Source organism: Rhinolophus sinicus, linkage group LG01, assembly GCF_036562045.2.
Source record: "Rhinolophus sinicus isolate RSC01 linkage group LG01, ASM3656204v1, whole genome shotgun sequence".
Classification (NCBI taxonomy): Eukaryota; Metazoa; Chordata; class Mammalia; order Chiroptera; family Rhinolophidae; genus Rhinolophus; species Rhinolophus sinicus.
This window is the reverse complement of record NC_133751.1, coordinates 157779630-157799675: the sequence shown is the minus strand read 5'-3', so window position 1 is coordinate 157799675 and position 20046 is coordinate 157779630. Positions and strand designations below refer to the sequence as shown.

At 39.8% G+C, this 20046-nt stretch overlaps 1 protein-coding gene across 5 annotated transcripts in view; it reads right to left on the bottom strand.

Moving 5' to 3' along the window:
• Window positions 1-12796, bottom strand: part of RAPGEF4 (Rap guanine nucleotide exchange factor 4) — a 277635-nt gene extending 264839 nt beyond the window's left edge. For 2 of the 5 annotated variants that reach the window (XM_019727445.2, XM_019727446.2), the window contains exon 1: window positions 12397-12678. In XM_019727445.2, coding sequence (XP_019583004.2) covers window positions 12397-12461 — 65 coding nt within the window. In that variant the 5' untranslated portion in view covers window positions 12462-12678. Of the gene's footprint in view, window positions 1-12396 lie in introns of all 5 variants that reach the window. The other 3 variants (XM_074338157.1, XM_074338103.1, XM_074338115.1) reach the window with 3 other exon arrangements.
• Window positions 12797-20046: the final 7250 nt, after the last annotated feature.

Sequence of the window (20046 nt, the reverse complement as noted above, 5' to 3'; positions counted from 1 at the left end):
GAGTAATCCTCTATCTACTAAAGAGATTGGATTTGTCATCAAAAAACTTCCCACGAAGAAAACTCCTCACCAGATGATATCTACAAAAAGTATTTGTTTGTTTTTAAATAACATCAACATCACATAGCTTTTTTAAAAATAAAGGAAATTTAAAAATAGAGGGAAAAAAAAGTTTTCTGATTCAAGGAAGTTATTCTCACTCCTTCTGTTCAACGTTGTTCTGGAAATTCTAGCCAATACAATAAAGCAAGAAAAAGAAAAAGAAAAGACATCGAGATCCAAAAGAATAAGTAAAACTTCTAGTATTCACAGACAAGATCGCTATATAGAAAATCCTGAGGAATCGACCAAACAACTATGAGAACTGAATAACTTGCCCAAAGTTACACCATTAATAAAATCAAAACTAGAACAGTCTGGCTCCCAAACTCTTAACCCCTATACTAGGCTCTCTGCTTAAAGAAGATGTAGCTATACTTGCGTTAGCCCACGAACACAGCCATTACAGTAGGTCCTTGGAGCCTCATCAGACGATTTGGAAAGAGAGGTTCGAAGTTAAGGTGACTTAACTTTGTCAAGTCACATGGCTAAGGGGTGGAGGTAACAGAATCTGAATCCAGATCTGGCTGACCCGAAAAGAAAGCTGATCTTTCAGACACCATGTATTCCAGATTGGAAGCAGAAAACAATGAGAAGATCCAGATCCAGATAAATAAAGCCCTGAAATAAAGCAGTAAAATATAAAGGCCAAGAGAAGACTTGGTGATGGGTTAGGTATAAAAAGGAACACAGGACAGGGAAGACACAGGTAATATCAAAGTTTTGAGAATGAGGGTAGCAGAGTCATTAATAAAATAGAAAAATAAAGAGGAGAAACTAATGGAGAGGAGAGTTAAAGTCAGTTTTCGACAACTTGAGTATTGACTTGTTGGATTACGCATAGTTTTGACAGCAAATGATAGAAAATCTAGCAAAGAGTAGTTTCTTTGAGTGTGTTTTTTTCTCCACAAAACAAAAAATCTGAAGGTAGGCATCTATTGATCTAAATTCAGCAGCTGCACAAAGTCAGAACAGGAGTCTGTGTATTTCCCAGCCCTTCCTTGTGAGATTACAATATGGTGACCATAGGCCCAGGTCTCGGGTAGTAATTCCAAGCAGAAATAAGAGAAGTGGGTATCAAATACATGTGTCTTTTATTAGTAAAGCAAAAACTTTGCCAGAAGCCTCTAGTAGACTTCTGCTATGTCTCATTGGGCAGAATTGTGTTACATGGACACCTAGCCTCAAGAGTTTTTTCCCAACCTCTATAGCAGCGGTAGGTGAAGGAAAACAATATCTGCTCCATAATATTATTGGGACATTGATGTGGAAATATCCAACAGAGACAAAAATGCATCTGGTCTAAAAGATAAACCAAAGATACAGAGTTTAAGTAATCTGCTTAATTAAAGCACAGAAAATGGATGGGTGCTCCAAGAAAGAGCACGTGTGAAGAGAAAGGAGGATAGTAACAGCACTTTGTTTTTCTTATTCTGCAGCAGAAGCACATGGATTCAGCTGAGTAAACACAGTACCCCGGTGCCTCCATTCTAACCAGTCAGCTTGTGTGATTTCATCTGTTTGGCTGAGACTTTCTCCATCATCCTCCCCACCCAGTTATTTCTATCCTCTTTCTCTTTCCTCAGTATTTTAGTACTCCCAAGGTGGTCTCCTATCTGTCTGAGAATTGAAGATACTGGAGGGAAAGCTCACTCTTCACATCCACTGTCCAAAATGCATGAAGATAGTTTTAAATCTGACTAAAGAAAACCTAGCTGCCCTGGATCTGGGAAGGTGGTCCGGGAGAATAAGCAGCTACTATGGAAGGGGCTATGAAATCTTATAAATTCCTAGGAAATTGGAACTGAAAGGGATCTGCCAGTCCACCCTCATTGGAGGAGCCAGAGTAATACAAGCAGGCAAAATCTCCTTTGCTAAGGACTATTTTTCATCTAAAGACTCTTTCATGTTCCAGGGCTGTGTTTAGGAGACCATGTTGCAGGGAAAAGCATGTGGTGGACCAGTCACCCTTCTCTCTGGCCCATTGCTCCATGGGTACACCCCCCTCCATGTGCCTCCCATCTGAGGGATTCCAGCCTGGCTGAAACTTGCCTGTCCTAAAAATCCTAGGGCAGGTAGAATCAGCACCACGAAATTTAAGTCTGATTATATATTAGGTTATGTTGTCCTCTAATTGCTCCACAAATATATGCTATGTGCTGCCATGTATTCAGGGATATAGTATGATGTCTCCCAAGAAATTGCAGATAAGATAGTTGCCAAGCATTAAACTTTAAAAATATTGCTAATTTCCTAAAAGTCTCTCAAAGGTTCACAAACCCCAAACAAGCAGCATCTGGCCTGGCATGTCACATACCACATGCTAAGCAGTCCCAAGTCTGGCACTAGAGGCAGCTAGCCTTGGTTCACAGTTTAGCCTCTCCCAGGAACCTCTAAGCACACACAGCACAAGTAGCAATCATCTGCAGATCACTTTATAGCTCATACCAAATAGCCCCAGGCAGGGCACAGGCAGCAGCCAACCTTGGCCTGAAACAGAGCCCCTCCTAAGAGACTCCAGAACCAACACACCCAGTGGCCAGCTTCAGACCACACCAGAACACCATCTAATCACCTCCACAAATGACACACCAAAAAGACACACTGGGCAGGAACCAGAGCCCTGCTAAAGTGAATCCTGCTCCATAGGATCAACCCCCTGAACAACAGCTCCTCCACTGCAGTCATGGCCAGTCCTCACAATCAATCAGCCTGAAGGTCAGTCCCTTCCATTCACATGTTAACAGCAACGAAGGCTCAACTACAACAGGAGGGCACACACAACCCACACAAGGGACACACCTAAAGCACCCAGCTCAGGTGACCAGGAAGACTGTGTCACTGGTCCCATGGGACACCTACTACCGTGTTTCCCTGAAAATAAGACCTAGCCAGACAATCAGATTTAATGCGTCTTTTGGAGCAAAAAATCAATATAAGACCCTGTATTATATTATATTATATTAATTATATTATATAAGACCCGGTCTTATATTATAGTAAAATAAGACCGGGTCTTATATTAATTTTTTCTCCAAAAGACGCAGTAGAGCTGATTGTCAGGCTAGGTCTTATTTTCGGGGAAACACGGTACATAAGACCACTCTACCAAGACTGAGAGATATAGCAGCTCTATCTAATATATAGAAACAAACACAGGGATATAGCCAAAATGGGAAGACAAAGAAACATGTTCCAAATGAAAGAAAAGAACAAAGCTCCAGAAAAAGAACTAAACAAAATGGAGATAAACAATCTACCAGATGCAGAGTTCAAAGCATGGGTTATAAGGGTGCTCAGTGATCTCAGTGAGAACTTCAACAAAGAGGTAGGAAGCATTAAAATGGAGATAAAAAAAAAAAAAACATAAAAAAGAACCAGTCAGAAATAAAGAATACAATAATGGAAATGAAAAATACATTAGAGGGAATCAATAGTAGATTAGATGAAGCAGAGGATTAAATCAGCAATTTAGAAGATAAGGTAGCAGAAAACACCCAATCAGAAAAGTAAAAAGAAAAAAGGATCCAAAATAATGAGGATAGTTTAAGGGGCCTTTGGGACAACATCAAGTGTTCCAACACAGGGGTACCAGAAGGAGAAGAGAGCAAGAAATTGAAAACCTGTTTGAAGGAATAATGACAGAAAACTTCCCTAACCTGGCAAAGGAAATAGACATAGAAGCACAGGAAGTGCAGAGTCCCATACAAGATGAACCCAAAGAGGCCCACACCAAGACATATCATAATTAAAATGTCAAAAGTTAAGACAAGATAGAATTTTTAAAAGAACAAGAGAAAAGCAGTTATCTACAAGGGAGCTCCCATAAGACTGTCAGCAGATTTCTCAACAGAAACTTGGCAGGCCAGAAGGGATTGGCACAAAATATTCAAAGTGATGAAAAGCAAGGACCTACAACCAAAATTACTCTACCCAGCAAAGCTATCATTTAAAATTGAAGGAGAGATAAAGAGCTTTCCAGACAAGAAAAAAACTAAAGGAGCTCATAACTACCAAACCAGTTGAAGGGACTTCTTCAAGAAAAATAAAAGATCAAAAATATGAATAAAATGGCAATAACTACATATCTATCAACAATTACTTTCAATACAAATGGATTAAATGCTTCAAACAAAAGCATTTGATGAATGGATAAGAAACCAAAACCCTTACTTATGCTGCCTACAAGAGACTCACTTCAGATCAAAAGATACATATAAACTGAAAGTAAAGGGTGGAAAAGATATTTCATGAAAATGGAAGGAAAAAAAAGCTGTAGTAGCAATACTTATAACCAGACAAAATGAACTTTAAAACGAAGTCTATAACAAGAGACAAAGAAGGACCCAGTAGTCCCACTTCTGTGTATTTATCTGAGGAAACCCAAAACACTACTTTGGAGGAACATGTGCATCCTTATGTTCACTGCAGCATTGTTTACAATAGCTAAGATATGGAGGCAATTTGGGTGCCCATCAACGGATAAATGGATAAAGAGGTGGTACATATATATATAATGGAATATTACTCAGCCATAAAAAAGCATGAAAAAATAAAAAAGAATGACCTGCCATCTGCAACAACATGGATGGACCTAGAGAGTATTGTGCAGTGTGAAGTAAGTCAGACAGAGAAAGACAAATATATGATTTCACTTATATGTGGAATCTAGAGAACAGGATAAATGAACAAACAGAAACAAGCTCATAGATATAAAGAGCATTTTGATGGTTGCTAGATGGGGGGTTGGGGGGGAGGGTGAAAGGGGGAAGGGGATTAAGAGGTACAAATTGGTAGTCATGAAGATGTACAGTATAGCCTGGGAAATATAGTAGTATTATAACTATGTATGGTGTCAGATGGGTACTGGATTTATTGGGGTGATCACTTCTCAAATTATATAAATGTCTAATCACTGTGTTGTACACCTGAAACTAATATAACACTATATGTCAATTTTAATTGAAAAATAAAATCTGTTAAAAAATATATTGGTAACATCACAAAAAGAGATCGCTTGATGTTACATGCCTCGTGATGAAAGTATATACCACTTCTGGGAAGTATTGTTACCAAAATATCATATCTAAATCTGATCAAACTCTAAATCCAAATACAAATTTACAGGAAATATGGGAGACAAACAGACATATTAAAAGACACCATGGGGTATAATTAAAATTCAGATTGTAAAAAAAAATATGTGTTTCTTCAACAAACTTGTTATAAGGAAGAAAAAGAGAGCGATAGGAGAACACAGAGATTTTTTTAAAGACTTAAAAGACATGATTTGGATCCTGCTACAAACTACAAAGAAGAAAGTTATGAGATAAATGGAGAAATTTGAACACTGACTGGATATTTAATTATATTAAGGAACTAATGTCAAATTTTTAATATGTGAAAACAATACTGTTTTCTTTATAAAGACTCCTTTAGACTCATTTTAGAGATATATAATGAAATATTTACAGATAAAATAATACTATGACTGTGATTTACATCAAAATAATCCTGGGGGTAGTGGGAGGTGACTGGGGTATGAATAGAACAAGATTGGCTACAAGTTGATGATTGTTGGAGGGAGGAGGGGGAGGTACAACAGAATTATCACACTGGTCTCTCTTATTTTTGTACATATTGAAATTTTCCGTAATAAAAGTATTTTTAAATGATAGATTAGAATAGAGGCATGCAATGTCATTTTTAAAAAAATTAGTATTCACACAGAAGGAACAGCAGAGGCAGATGTTGACAGTGCCCACTCCCACACTTTCCATAGGAAAGGGGACAAGTGAAAGGACATGCCTACAAGGTTGCAGATGCCACTCCATCCGTGAGGAGGAAGATGCATCTGGCTCTCACCCTGATTCCATGAGCACCTTCTATGTCAGGGCATTGCACTGAAGCTGGCGATTAAAGGATGAATAAAATACAGGGACTGACATCGAGTGATGCAAAAATAAAAAGTAAATCAGTAATTGCAATGGAGTCTGACTTGTGTGGTGATGGTGTTGGGCAAAGTGTGCTATAGGAGTACATGTAGTGGTCATCTAATTGGAAAAGGCAACAGCCAAGGTGTCCGAAAGTGTTCCCAGAACTATCTTCTAATTATAATTCAATTCCTGGGCTCTGTCGCTCTAGGAAGAGAATGAGCTGGCCAAAAGTTGTAAGTGTCCTCATCTCCTGGCAGCTTTGCTTCTCATTGTAAATGCACAATACGGACTTCTCATAATAACTGGGTTTCCCATACAGCTTGCCTAGAAGGAATGCATTAGCCAAAGTACGTGTGTCCACTTCTCTGACATTATTTTCAAATTCATGAACTGTCTTTCTGATGTTTACAGTCTCTGAGAGTTTACTGCCTATGTATCTGTCCCTGAACAATGTATTAATTCTTGATGTGCTGACAAATCAGGATTCAGAGCTTACAAGACCAGACCTGAATGCTGAGAATTCACCAGAGTAATGTCATCCCTTGGGACTTGCCTGGGGACACGCCAGCCTTCCCCAGCCTATCTTCTGCTCTGCATGCTTCTTTGATCTTCTCTGTTCCTCAGGGGTGGGATCATGTCTGATGCTTCTTTGATGTCTTAGTCATTCTCTCTCACCATGTCTGCTACAAAGCATTTTGGTTTTTAACAAATTTGTTCCTTGATTTCTTTCACTCTCTGCCAATCACATCAAAATAGCTAACTCAACATTTATTTGGGGATTAAGTCAAATGCAAGGACACTGGTAGGGGCATTTTTAAAATGAAACATTAATAATTTTTAAAATTCCTCAGCTGTTTCGAAAGACGTCAACCAATTTTTTTTTTTTTTTTTTTTTTTTAACATATCCATAGCGTGTTAACCTCATTTTCTGCTTTGGCCTGTGATCACAAGTGGTCCTCAAATGAGCTAATCAACTGAGGACCTCCCTCTCAGCTATGGAAAAACAAGAAACCAAACACTGTGCACTCCTTCCTAAATGAAGACAATTTCTTTCATTTCCAGTGGTTTCTCTGTCAGTCACTTAGGTAATTCTTTCATCTATAAAACGGGACGGCAAACTTTTCTTCAAAGATCCACATAGTAAATCCTTATGGAGCTTTGTAATCACCACTCAGTCTCTGCTGGTTACAGCTACTCCACCCTGCCACGGTAGCATGAAAGTAGCTGTAGACAATATGTAACCAAAATGAGTGTAGCTATATTCCAATAAAACTTTGCTTATGGACACTGAATCCTGAAATATTCATTGTCTTTGGGTTTATGTCCAATCATTCAGAAATGTAAAAAGCATTCTTAGCTCAGGAGACACACTGTCAGATCTGGCCCATGGCTATAATTTGCCATCTCTTGCTTCATACTCATGAATATTGATGATCATTCACTATGCATATGAGGTGTGACAAAAAAATACAGTGACTATTTAAATTTTTAAAAAATATATTACAGTAAAAGGCACACTGCCATTAATCCCCCTCAAAACAGACCCCCCCCACCCCCACTTCGAACACACCTATCCCATTGTTCTTGCCACTTTCTGAAGCAGTCTGGGGGTCCTCTTTCATGAGTGTCTTTAGTTGTGCTGTTGTGGCTGCCTTAAGGTCCTAAATCAATTCAAAATGTTTACCTTTCGTCATTTTGACTTTGGGGAAGAGCCAGAAATCGCATGGTGCCAGATCTGGTGAATAGGGTGGATGAGGACACACCATAATGTTTTTATTTGACAGAAATTGCCGTACACCAGAAGTGATGTGTGACACAGAGCCTTTCCCGTTGTGATCACAAAATATGGTGAATTCTGCCGCCCAGTGCCATCCAACGGAAAGGCAGGGATCTTCAATATGGGAAGCGGCACATCGAACCTTAGTAACAGTGTGTGACAAGTTTCAACTTGTTCGGTGTGGTCAGTGAGGTGTGAGCCACAGTTGACAGAAGGTGTGTTTTAAAGTGTGCCGTCAATCATCCTCCGTCATGACAACGCTCTGTGTCACACAAAGCTTTTGGTATGGCAATTTCTGTCAAATAAAAACATTACGGTGTGTCCTCATCCACCTTATTCACTGGATCTGGTACCGTGTGACTTCTGGCTCTTCCCCAAAGTTAAAATGAGTCAGGACATCGAGGCAGCCATGACAATGCAACTAAAGACACTCATGAAACAGGACTTCCAGAACTGCTTCAGAAAGTGGCAAGAATGATACGGTAAGTGTGTTCGAAGCAAGAGTGAGTATTTTGAGGGGGATTAATGGCAATCTGTCTTTCACTGTAATAATTTTTTTTTTTTTTAATTTAAACATTCACCATATTGTTTGACCACACTTCATATGTGAATATGTGTGGTCCCTTTATAATACTCCCTTACCAACCATAAGAATTATTACTTATCAATGGTTCTTAAATTCACAGGTGGCAAAAATCTATGGTAAAAACATTTTCACTAAACTTAAACAATGGTCGGTTTTCCTGAAGAAGGAGGAATTCTGCCTGAGTTGTCAGTCTTCAGATTCAAAACTGCAACGTCAACTCTTTACCAGAATCTCCAGCCTATGGGCTAGCCCTACAGATTTTGTATATGGTACTCCCCACAATCTGATGAGCCAATTCTTTAAAATAAATCTTCCAGTGTCTTCCTCTCTCTATCCTATATATTCCGTTTCTCTGGAAAACACTGACTAATACACTTTCATTAATCAAATTCCTTGTTAGACTTAATAATTTCTCTTAAACTTTCTCTATGCATGTTATTGTGTGGTTTCTGTCTCTTGACTGGACCCAAACAGTGCAATGCTCTTGCCAATATACTGACAGCTTACAGGTCTATGAGAGAAGTTTCTGGTGATAGGGTTGGGATTCTGAAAGACATCTTTGAGTTTCAGGAGGTGTTTCATATGTTTCCTATGTGTCCATCCCTGTTTATGTTTTTTCTCAGTTTCTGGCCATCTTGGTTAGAGGAGAGGTGGGCGGGTAAGGGCAAAAAATAAAATAAAATAAATAAACAATGGTCAACACACCAAAAACATAAATAAATAAACAAAAGACATTTTACATATCTTAAATCTGAAATAGTGGCTACTATGTAATACATTTCTAGTTACCATCCCTGCTCAGGAAGAATTTTAAAATCTATGAGATAGTAGTAGGTTTGTTTTGCTTTAACAATATGTCTGCTGAGACTTTTTTTCAATATCTTTTTATCTATCCAATTGTTCAATGCCTTTCTAAGATTAGTAGTTGTACACTCTTGTCTCCTCGACCCTACCATCATCCAAGAACTTGGATGCCTGATACATAAGCAGCTTTGGATTTTCTTTCTTCATCCTAATCCAGGTATCTACATGTTTTTCAACCCCCTTTCCCACATGCAAGTTTATATAGTATTTGTCCTGTCTATGATAACTTTCCTGGCACGCCTGACAATCACTTCTAAGGCTTTATTTTTCTCATTTTGTTTGTTTCTTTAATTGCATACTTCTTTACTCCTGCAGCTGTTCTACCTTAAATCTCCTTAAATCCAACCTCTGGGCCCTCTTTTTCTAGCTGTCTCCAACAGTTGCTACCTGTATGATGCATCTGTCTAAACTACATTTCCCAGCTATGGAAAAGGTCCCAGCATCATATCTCCAAGTCATGCATAGGGGTTCGATGTACCATTCCCTCTTTTTTTGTGTATGCCTGGAAATGTCCATAATTAAAAGTTTAGAAAAATAGAGCATATTTTCCTATACTCTAGATTTGGTCACAAGAGGACTGTTGGTTGGGAAGATGGTAGCGCATTTATATGCCACTCCTGTGTGTCTTTGTTCACAATGCTCCCTCTGCCTTGTGTGACCTCCCCAAATTCCCTTCCTGATAAAATTCCCCACCTGATAAAATTCCCCTCAAACTCCAAGGTCCAGGCAGGAACTTGTGGGAAGCATCCCTGGCAGAGCTGCCAACTGTTTCCTCTGCATTCCCAAAGCACTTCATACATCTCCATTAAAGCACTTATTGCATTGTGGTTAGTTGTTTATGTAGCTGACCCACCCTCACTCACCCCCCAAGTCAATAAGCAACTCTCATCTTTTTTTTTTCTTTTCTTGCATCCCCAAGGCCCAACACAGTGCCTGGAATAGGGCATCAAGATTGCATTTCTCAGAAATATTAAGGGCAATGTACTTCTAAGGAGGGACTTCAGGGGGCTTTCCCAGCCCATCAGCACCCTTAATCTTCACCCTTCTCTAAAAAGTTAACAGATAATGTAAGTGAAAATGCAACTTCAAAACAAGTCCCTCTTACAATGACATTGCCAGTCCTAAACTGAATTCTAGCTTCAATGCTATGGAAAATGCAAGGTTCTCAACACCAATACCTACATGACACCTAACGAGTTTCAAAGAACTTTCATCATTTTTTTCCCAATTCAATCCACTAATCCTTAGTAAGACAGACAGCTCTAATCTTGCTTTTCAGACACTCAGGAAATAAAAGTAACATGTCAGAGTTGGTGACAGTTCTGGGCCTAAAAACTTTAACTTATTGATTTGTCCATTCTCCTGCACTCCACGAATGGTAGGCTCAGTATTTGTGGAGGGTTGTTTCTTGTCCCCTGGTAGAGTTTCTCCCCATTATGAATGGTGGTATTAGATTGTGGCACTATGTTCTAAAAATTCACTCCAAACAAAACCATTTGGGCAGATACACATTATGAAAAGATGGAGTCAAACATGCCCACTTGTGTTATTATTGCTCTATGATTTTGCTATGAGTACTTATTGACTAAAGGGTTTCTAGTGAATTACTGATTGTTCCAAATATGGCCTGCCATGCACTTCTGGAAATAGAAATATGGAATCTATTATCTTAAAAATTCACTCATGAGGAAGTACTATTATTTATAGGTTAAGTACAAGAGGCTTGATTTTCTCTTCTTTCATAATTCACCTTTCCTAAACTATTAAATTTAGATTACTTACGACATTAGCAGGCTCTTCCCTTATACGTCATTCTGTATGATTTAATCATCACTTCAATTCTCTTACTATTTCTTGCACGTAACTCTTCTAATATTAGTATATATCATTTTAGACATAAATAGGGCACTGCCTGCCAAAAAATCTTGCTACTGTGTGATAACTGAAAGTAAAGATTATTTTCAGATATATAAAGTTATTCAAATGAGCCACATTTAGCTTTTCTCAAATTAATTTTTTTTCAACAAAGGCTTATAATAGTAGAGTATGCAGAGCACATCATACTTAAGATTTTCAAGTTTGATCTGGCTACGAATCTGCTGATTGTAAAAATCTCAATATGGCAGAGTGCAAAATATTCCCCACAAATGCATATAGAGATATCATGCAGATAACCGCAAGCTATGAATCATTGCCCTGCTGCATCAAACTCGGAAATGCAGAGGCAGTTCACTGTGCAAGATTTCTTGCTCAGTTCTTAAAAGTTCAGATGTATCACCTTCTAATTAGGGTAATGAACTATAATTGCTAACATACTACGGTATGTAATGTTTACCGCTAAACCCACAATCTGGACTAACAGAAAATTATGCTGCCAGAGCCTGGAAACATTTACAGTCTGTTGTAACACACAGCACCTCCTTATATAGAGCTGTCATGGGAAGTTAAAATGCTTTATGGTTTTGATTTTTTAGAGTAAGGGTCTTTTCCTGAGAAGCAAGTAATAAGAGGAAAGCAGTCTCCAGAGTGACCTTCCTAACACAGACCTTGAAAAAGTGATTGCGGGGGCACAGGCTGAGAAGGCACCTGACAGCACTGGGTCCCTCACACTTTGCTTTCAGGAACAAAAAAGGAATGTTACTTTGCACCTGCCTTTCCCCCCACCCCGCCTTAAAACTTAAATTTCATTTACTCCTAGTGGTCTGAACAGTTAGACGAAGGTATGAATCTATTCTTCTGTCCGCTGATCCCAAGAGAAAATAACCCCCAGCGGAAAGCTGAGCCTGGAGTTTCAGGGCGGTGGGTAGGGGGAGGCAGGAACAGCTGAGGGAGGGGCGGGGGGCTGGAGAGGCTGGCGCTCTCCCCCCCACCCACGCCCGCACTGCACTACATTTTCTCCACCTCACGTAAAAATTTCGTGCAGGTGATGCCCCACGAGAAGGAGGGATCTGAGTCCCCGTACATCCCGGACGAGGCCCCTCAGCCCCCTCCCCCCTGGGGGACCCTCTTCCCCGCAGCCAGGCAGGCTGCGCCCAGGTATGGGGCTGCGGCTCTGGGTGACCGTCCCCACGGCGGTCTCCCGGCAGGGGTGGCACCGCAGGGCCCCAGCCCAGTGGGGGCCCTCCCCGAGCTACCTTTTATCCAGGCAGGCGATCCACTCGGCGGAGGAGGAAGAATGGGCAGCGTGCGCAGCGACCATGTTGGGCAGCAGTATGCGTGTCCCTGGCCGCAGCGACCTCCCGCGTTTGCTCTGCCTCTGCCTCGCCCGCCGCGCGGACCGCTCCTCCCGGCCCGCCTCGCAACCCGCAACCCGTGCGGCTGCAACAGCCGGCTCGGGGCCTGCAGACCTGGGTGGAAGGAGGGGACCAGAGGGGCGGGACGTGGGGACAGGGAGGGCCCTCGCCTCCTGCCGCTGCACTGCGGAGCCCGGGGGTGGGGAATCCAGCGGTCCCGCCCACCGCGGGGAGGGGGCTAGGTGGTGACTGAGTGGCTGGCCACCTGCGACAGGTGGCCGCTGCGTCTCGGAAACCTGAGCCCCACCCCTCGCCTGGGGCCTCTGAAGTGTGAAGGGAGACAAGACGCCGAGGATGGGAGGGTGGTGGGGAAGATGTCAGTGTCTATATATTTTTCATACAGCAAATGCCACTAAAATGGCTGCTGCCTCTGCTTCCTTAGAAATCCATTAGTCTTCCTCAGCAGCTGTCAAAACTTGCTGGTGGTTTCTTGCTCACCTTTCCTGTTTCCCCTTTAAAAGGGGATGGAGAGGAAGGCTATGATGGCTTGGGATGGAAATACCCACAGTGGTCTCTGAATGTGGAATCCAGGGGACTTCTCCTGAAGGGTGAGGAAGGGCTGGGATGGAATGGACCCACAGCCCAGGCATGGATGGAAACAGGAAAGGTTGGCCAGTGGGCCAGAATCGTGACTGCTGCTGAGTGAGGGGATGACAGACTGGTCTCAGGCCTTGAGCCGTGGACCTGCTGGGGCTTCCATCACCTGCATGATGAAAAGAAACACAAAGGAATGGGGAGTAGTAGAGCCACAAACCAAACAGGTTTAGGATTCCAAGGGACTTGGGTTAACTTGGATGTTTGGCCCCATGTGCCATTCTTTCCATGACTTGAGTATTGAATGGTCTATCTACTGTCTGCCTCTACTAGGTGTGCACAACAAATGCTATGCCAAGAAGTTGTTTCGTTATACTCTGCCAAAAATCAAATTAGGCTCTGATGGTTGTTTGGAAATTTGGGGACAAGCTAAATTGTTTGGACTACTACCAAGCACTGTTTTGGTATTTATGGTGTGCATTTGGGGATATACAATGGAGAAAGAGACATAGCATTCTTTCTTCACTTTTTTTTTTTCCCCTCTCCTACCCTTCTCTCACTCCCCTGTTTACAGGAGGTTCAAGGAGACTGGAGTGAAAGAAACAGCATGTGCATTCTGGCATGCTTGTACACTAATAAAACTCCTCCAAAGAATTTGCCATTTTCCCTCTGCTCCATAGCCAGGATCTGGTTTAAGACCTGCCATCATTCCCTCAGCAACAAATACCTCCCTGCTCAGTGCTTGTCCCCCAGTTGCCCTCTATCCAGTTCATTTGCATCATGTTTAACATAAATAATGTTTGAAATATTACACTATATAAAGATTATCAAAAGCATTTATGTTGTTGCTTTTTATGATAGAGGTATGAAGGAGGAAATGAGTCTCACATATTTGTTAAAATTAATGTAGAAAGACATCAAAGACCATCAGAGAATGTTTCAAGGTCACCAAATGCTTTCTCAAAATGCCTTTACTCAGAGAATGCTTCTAGGTAAGGAGCTAGAGGAAAAGGGGACTGCATATGACCTGTCACTACCAGAGGCTCCGAGTTGCCCATAGTTTTTTGGCCATGATGCTAATAATAGTCACCAACTATTGAACATCAGCTGAGTGTCAGACACGGTGCAGAGTTCTCTGCATATGTCATCTCATTTACTCTTCAAAACTGTCTATGAAAAAGAGCCAATAGGATAGATATTCATGGCACTACTCCACAAGAAGGGACAAATATCTCTGAAAATGTAATGGAATAGAGAAAATTATGTTTATCATTACATTCAGAGGAGTGTTGATTGCGTTGGAAAGAAGATTCTGATGAGCTACTCGGAGTGGGAGCAAGACCCCAAATTGTCCAATGTGTATTTTAAGAAGCGTAGGTCTAATGAACTGCAAGGGTTTTTTATTTTTGTATTGCTGTGTGGTGATCCTGCCGTTCCTCTAAATAGAAGTTGAAAAATTATTTAAAGAATATCCTTTTGAAAGAGCACCAATGATCATTAGCTCACCCAGAGCCCATACATGTGTCCATCGAGCCCTGGAAGTAGCTTCTAGTAACTCCAATATATTCACCAGGACACCAAGCCTCAGGAAAGATTGACACCTTGCTCACAAGACCCCAGCTACTGGAGCTGGGTAGGGGTGGAGGGGTATTGAACCCGATTCGGGTCTGAGTCCAAAGTCCTTGCAACTCCACTGGTTTGATCAATAGAATGAAAGTAGAAGGCATGCCAAAAATGCCTGCCCAGATGATAAGGACAAAACGGTTATAACTTTTTTATGTAAAAATAGGAAAACTTGAAAGGAATAAGGATAGATGGGATCCTTGAAATGTCAGGAATAGCTACACTGCTGTACAAATTATTCTTGTGGTCTGAAAGGGATTTCATTGTTGGTCAGGAAATACAGAAGAAAAGGAGAAGCTGTTAATGATAATCTTATGATAAAAAAAAGAAAATGAGGGATTTTGTTTGGTTTTGAAGGGAAAGGCAAAGAACCAAAGAATATTTATACTTTCACTTTCTTTAAAATAACTTAAATCAAGCTGGACCAAAAAAGATCACATATCGAATGATTCCGTTTATATAAAATGTCCAGAAAAGGCAAGTCTATAGACACAGAAAGTTAATTAGGGATTGGCTAGCTCTGGAGGGGTGGGAATGAGAAGTGACTGCAAAGGAGCCTAAAAAATATATCTGGGGTGATGCAAATGTACCAAAATTGGATTGTGGTGATATGGTGCACGACTCTAAATTTAACAACAATCATCAAATGTCATATTTAAACATGAGTGAATTTTGTGGTGTGCAAACCACATCTCAATAAAACTGTCAAAAGTAAATAATAATTAAAAAGAAGAATAAACCTATCATGGGGAAACAAAGAACATGTATTGATCATTTGGGGAGAAATAAAGGAAAAAGTGAAAATTATCCATAGTTCTACCACCTAGACATATCACTGCTAATATATTAGTGCATTTCATTCTAAATTTTCTATTTTAAAAAGATACAATTACACATAAACCCATAAACACGTGTATATAACTAACTACTTACATTCAGTTCTGTATAGATGTGTATAGAAACATGTACAATAGTCCCCTTTTATCTGCTGTTTTTCTCTCTGCAGTTTCTTTCCCAGGGTCAACCGCAGACTGAAAATATTAAATGGAAATTCCAGAAATAGACATTACCCTTAGTAATGCTTTCACTGATATATCTCCTCAGGCAAGAGAAACAAAAGAAAAAATAAACAAATGGGACTGCCTCAAACTAAAATGTTTTTTCACAGCAAAGAAAATCATCAACAAAACAAACAGACATTCTAATGAATGGGAGAAGATATTTGCTAATGATACAACTGATAAGGGGTTAATATCCAAAATTAAGAACTCATACAACTCAACACCAAAAAAACAAACAATCCAATAAAAAAATGGGCAAAGAACATAAAGATGGCCAATAGATATATGAAAAGATGCTCAACATCATTAATCATCAGAGAAATGCAGATAAAAACCACAGTGAGATTATCACCTCGCACATGTCAGAATCAATAAATCATCATCAATAAATCAACAAACAGCAAGTGCTGGCAAGGATGTGGAGAAAAAGGAACACTTGTGCACTGTTGGTGGGATTGCAAACTGGTACAGCCACTATGGAAAACAGTATGGAGGTGCACCAAAAAATTAAAAATAGAACTACCTTATGACCTAGCAATTCCACTCCTGGGTATTTATCCAAAGAAATCCAAAACACTAATTCAAAAAGATATCTACACCCCTATGTTTACTGCAGCGCTATTCACAATAGCCAAGATATGGAAACTACCAAAATGCCCATCAATAGACAAATAAAGAAATTGTGGTACATTTATACAATGGAGTACTACTCTGCCATAAAAAAGAATGAAACTTTATCATTAGCAACAATATAGATGGACCTACAGGGTATTATGCTAGATGAAATAAGTCAGACTGAGAAAGACAAATACCATATGATCTCACTTATATTTGGAATCTAAAGAACACAATATACGAACACGCAAAACAGAAATAGACTCATAGGTACAGAGAACTGATGGTTGCTAGAAGGGAGGAGGGGTTTGGGGGAATGGATGAGAGAGGTGAAGGGATTAGGAAGTACAAACTGGTAGTTGCAAAAATAGGAATGTGAAATACAGGATGAGAAATATAGTCAATAATATTGTAAAAACTATGTATGGTGTCAGATGGGTACTAGACTTACCAGTGGATCTCTTATTAAATTAAGTGATTATGCCTAACCACTATGCTGTACACCTGAAACTAATATAAAGTAATATTGAATGTCAATTATAATTTTAAAAATATAGTCACAAGATGTAAAGTACAGTATAAGGAATATAGCCAATAGTATTGCAATAGCTATACAGTGTCAGATGGATAGTAGACTTGTTGAGGTCATCACTGTGTGAGGTGTGTAAATGTCTAATCACTATGTTGTTTTGTACACCTGAAACTAATTTAAAAAATTGAAAAACTAGACATAGCTGAGTAATTACACTTAAAAAAAAAAACTCCAGAAAAAAGTGCACACCATTCTGAGTGGCACGATGAAATGTCTGGATTCATGCTGCCCAGGATCATTCCTTTGTCAAGTGTATCCGCGCTGCCACCCATTAGTCTCTTAGTAACCATGTTGGTTTCTATAGGTAATAGAAAGCACTAGAGTGCTTGAGGTAGCACAGTGCGTGTGTTCAAATAACCTGTATTTTACTTTAAAATGGCTCCAAAGTACAAGAGTAGGGATGCAGATGAAGGCAATTCAGATCCGCCAAAGAGAAGCCATAAAGTGCTTCCTTTAAAGTGAAAAGGTGAAAGTTCTTGACTTAAAAAAAAAAAAAAAGATTGTATGCTGAAGTTGGTAAGATCTACAGTAAGAACAAATCTTCAACCCATGAAATGGTGAAGAAGGAAAAAGAAATTTGTGCTAGTTTTGCTGTCACACCTAAAACTGCAAACACATCACATAGACATTTTATCGTATCACATCATCACAAAAAGGACGAGTACAGTACAGTGAGATATTGAAAGAGGGAGAGACCACATTCACATAACTTTTATTACAGTATATTGTTATAATTGTTCTATTTTATTATTAGTTATTATAGTTCATCTCTTACTGTGCCTAATTTATAAATTAAACTTCATGATAGATACGTATGTATAGGAAAAAGCAGTATATATAGGGGGGTCAGCACTATCTGTGGTTGTGGTTTCAAGCATCCAGTGGGGTCTTGGAATTATACCCCATGGATAAGGAGGGACTACTATATTCATAGACTTTAATACATTAATATTTTAATACTTTTCTACTTGGGAGGGAAAAAATGCTTTATGTGTTTAAAAATCCTCACTAAAACTTTTACTGGCTACAAAATATTATAAGGTATGGATAAAATTTACTTAAACTATCTTATTAAGAAATGATTGATGTATAATGTTATATTAATTTGAGATGTACAACATAATGATTCATTTGTGTATATAGTGAAATGATCACCACAATAAGTGTAGTTAACATCTGTCACCATATATAGTTACAATTTTTTCTTCTTATGATGAGAACCTTTAAGATCTACTCTCTTAATGACTTTCAAACATGCAATACTGTATCATTAACTATAGTAAACTATCTTTTGAGGCTTATTTTTCTCATTGTCAAAAATATTTCTGCTTAAGCCCCTTCTCTAGTTTAGTGAATTCTTGCTCTATGAGAGAGCTAAAGATCTCCACTGAAGATCTCCAATGAGGTGAAGATGAGAAGTTACAAGACCCAGGGCTGTTAATGTCCATTATTACTGGCTGTAGAGTCTTGAATGAGTTCCTTAATGTCCAAGTTCCATTTTGTTCACCAGAGCAGAGTCTCAAAGTTCAGCATTTGGAGACAGACAGCAGAATTCAAATTGCAGCTTCATCTTCTCCTGTTTGACTTTAAATGAGTTACTTAGCCTACGACCCTGTTTCATCACCTGTCAAGTGGAGAAATTAATGGCATTACACATGAATATGATGTTGGTAGGACATTTAGCATAAGTGCCAGATATATAGTGTGTGCATGGTAACTCTTAGCTATTGTTATTATTATTCTCTGCACAATGCAGATAAATAGTATCTGCCTTCTGCATGTCATAGAGACCTAGTGACCATCTAGATCACTTACACTACAGGGCCTTGGCATTTGTAAATTGAAAATTTTGACTGTGTAGGATACAAGGGATGGGTCTGCCTCCCTGAGAAACACTAAAGCTTTCCAAGGACTATTTTAGACTTGCTCTCATAATCTTTTCTCCATTCACTATATGTCTAGCTCTGTCATGCTTCATGTGAGAGCTACAAGCACACACTACTGGGTAGTTATTACAATATATAGACAAACAGCACAGTGACAGAAGCAGGATAGGCCCCTACATTTCTCCATCCCTGGGAATTCTGTCATAGACTGGGCATTTACTCCTATCTGCGTGGGGGGAGAATTCTTCACCATGTTTTAGGTACCTCACTGGAAAGCAGGGTATAAAAGCACATCCATCGCTCCCACTGGTGATATAACCAATTCATTGATGAAGCAGTACTTCCGGGGTAAAATTATAAAAGCAATTTTAATGTTTTCTCTCACTGTTTCTTCAAACTTGCTCAGTGGAGTTAATTCTACCCCTGCCACTGGATATAGATTTTTTGGTCACTTATAGGTAATAGAAAGCACTAGAGTCTTTTTATTAGAATGTCCAAACCAATATATTACCAAATACTTTAATCTTTATTCAAAGGTAAGAATTCTCTCCTCCTCCCCCATCTAGAGCTGGTCAGAGGCAGGTTTCCAGCCTTTAGAAAAAAAGGACATTGTCAGCTTCTCTCTTCTTTGCTCATCTCTGCCCCTGCTTAATACCTGCTGGTTTTCATCCTTCTAGGATCAGAGGAGCAGGGAAGGAAGGCAGAGAAAAGGAAGGCGGGAAAGATCTTTCTTGACTGGGACAATTGTAAGATGGCATCAAAGTTTCCAGGCCTGGTAAAGGTGTCAAATCAGCTCTTTCTCTCATGGGTGCTTTCAAGTATTCTTGGGCAGCCTCCCTGCTGGCCCTCTAACATAGGCAAGTGCTACTCTTTTGACTACCTGCTTTCCATTCAGACGTGGCTTTCCTGAGGTCCCGTCGAAACTGCCTTTTTGTAGGAATCCCATGTTTTCCTCTACCCACACACCCAGCTGTCTTCTCCAGCAGGACTTAAAAGGGCTTCAGGAAGATTCTCTCTTGTGTGTCCACACCTAGTCCATAGAAACACTCATGCCCACTTTGCTCCAATAAACGTGAGAGTGCAGACCAGTCTTAATAATAGCACTTCTTTCCATTGCCAAAGAAGCTCACCATTCCCTCTCTCCTGATCTTTAGATTTCCAGGCTGGAATCAGAAATCAA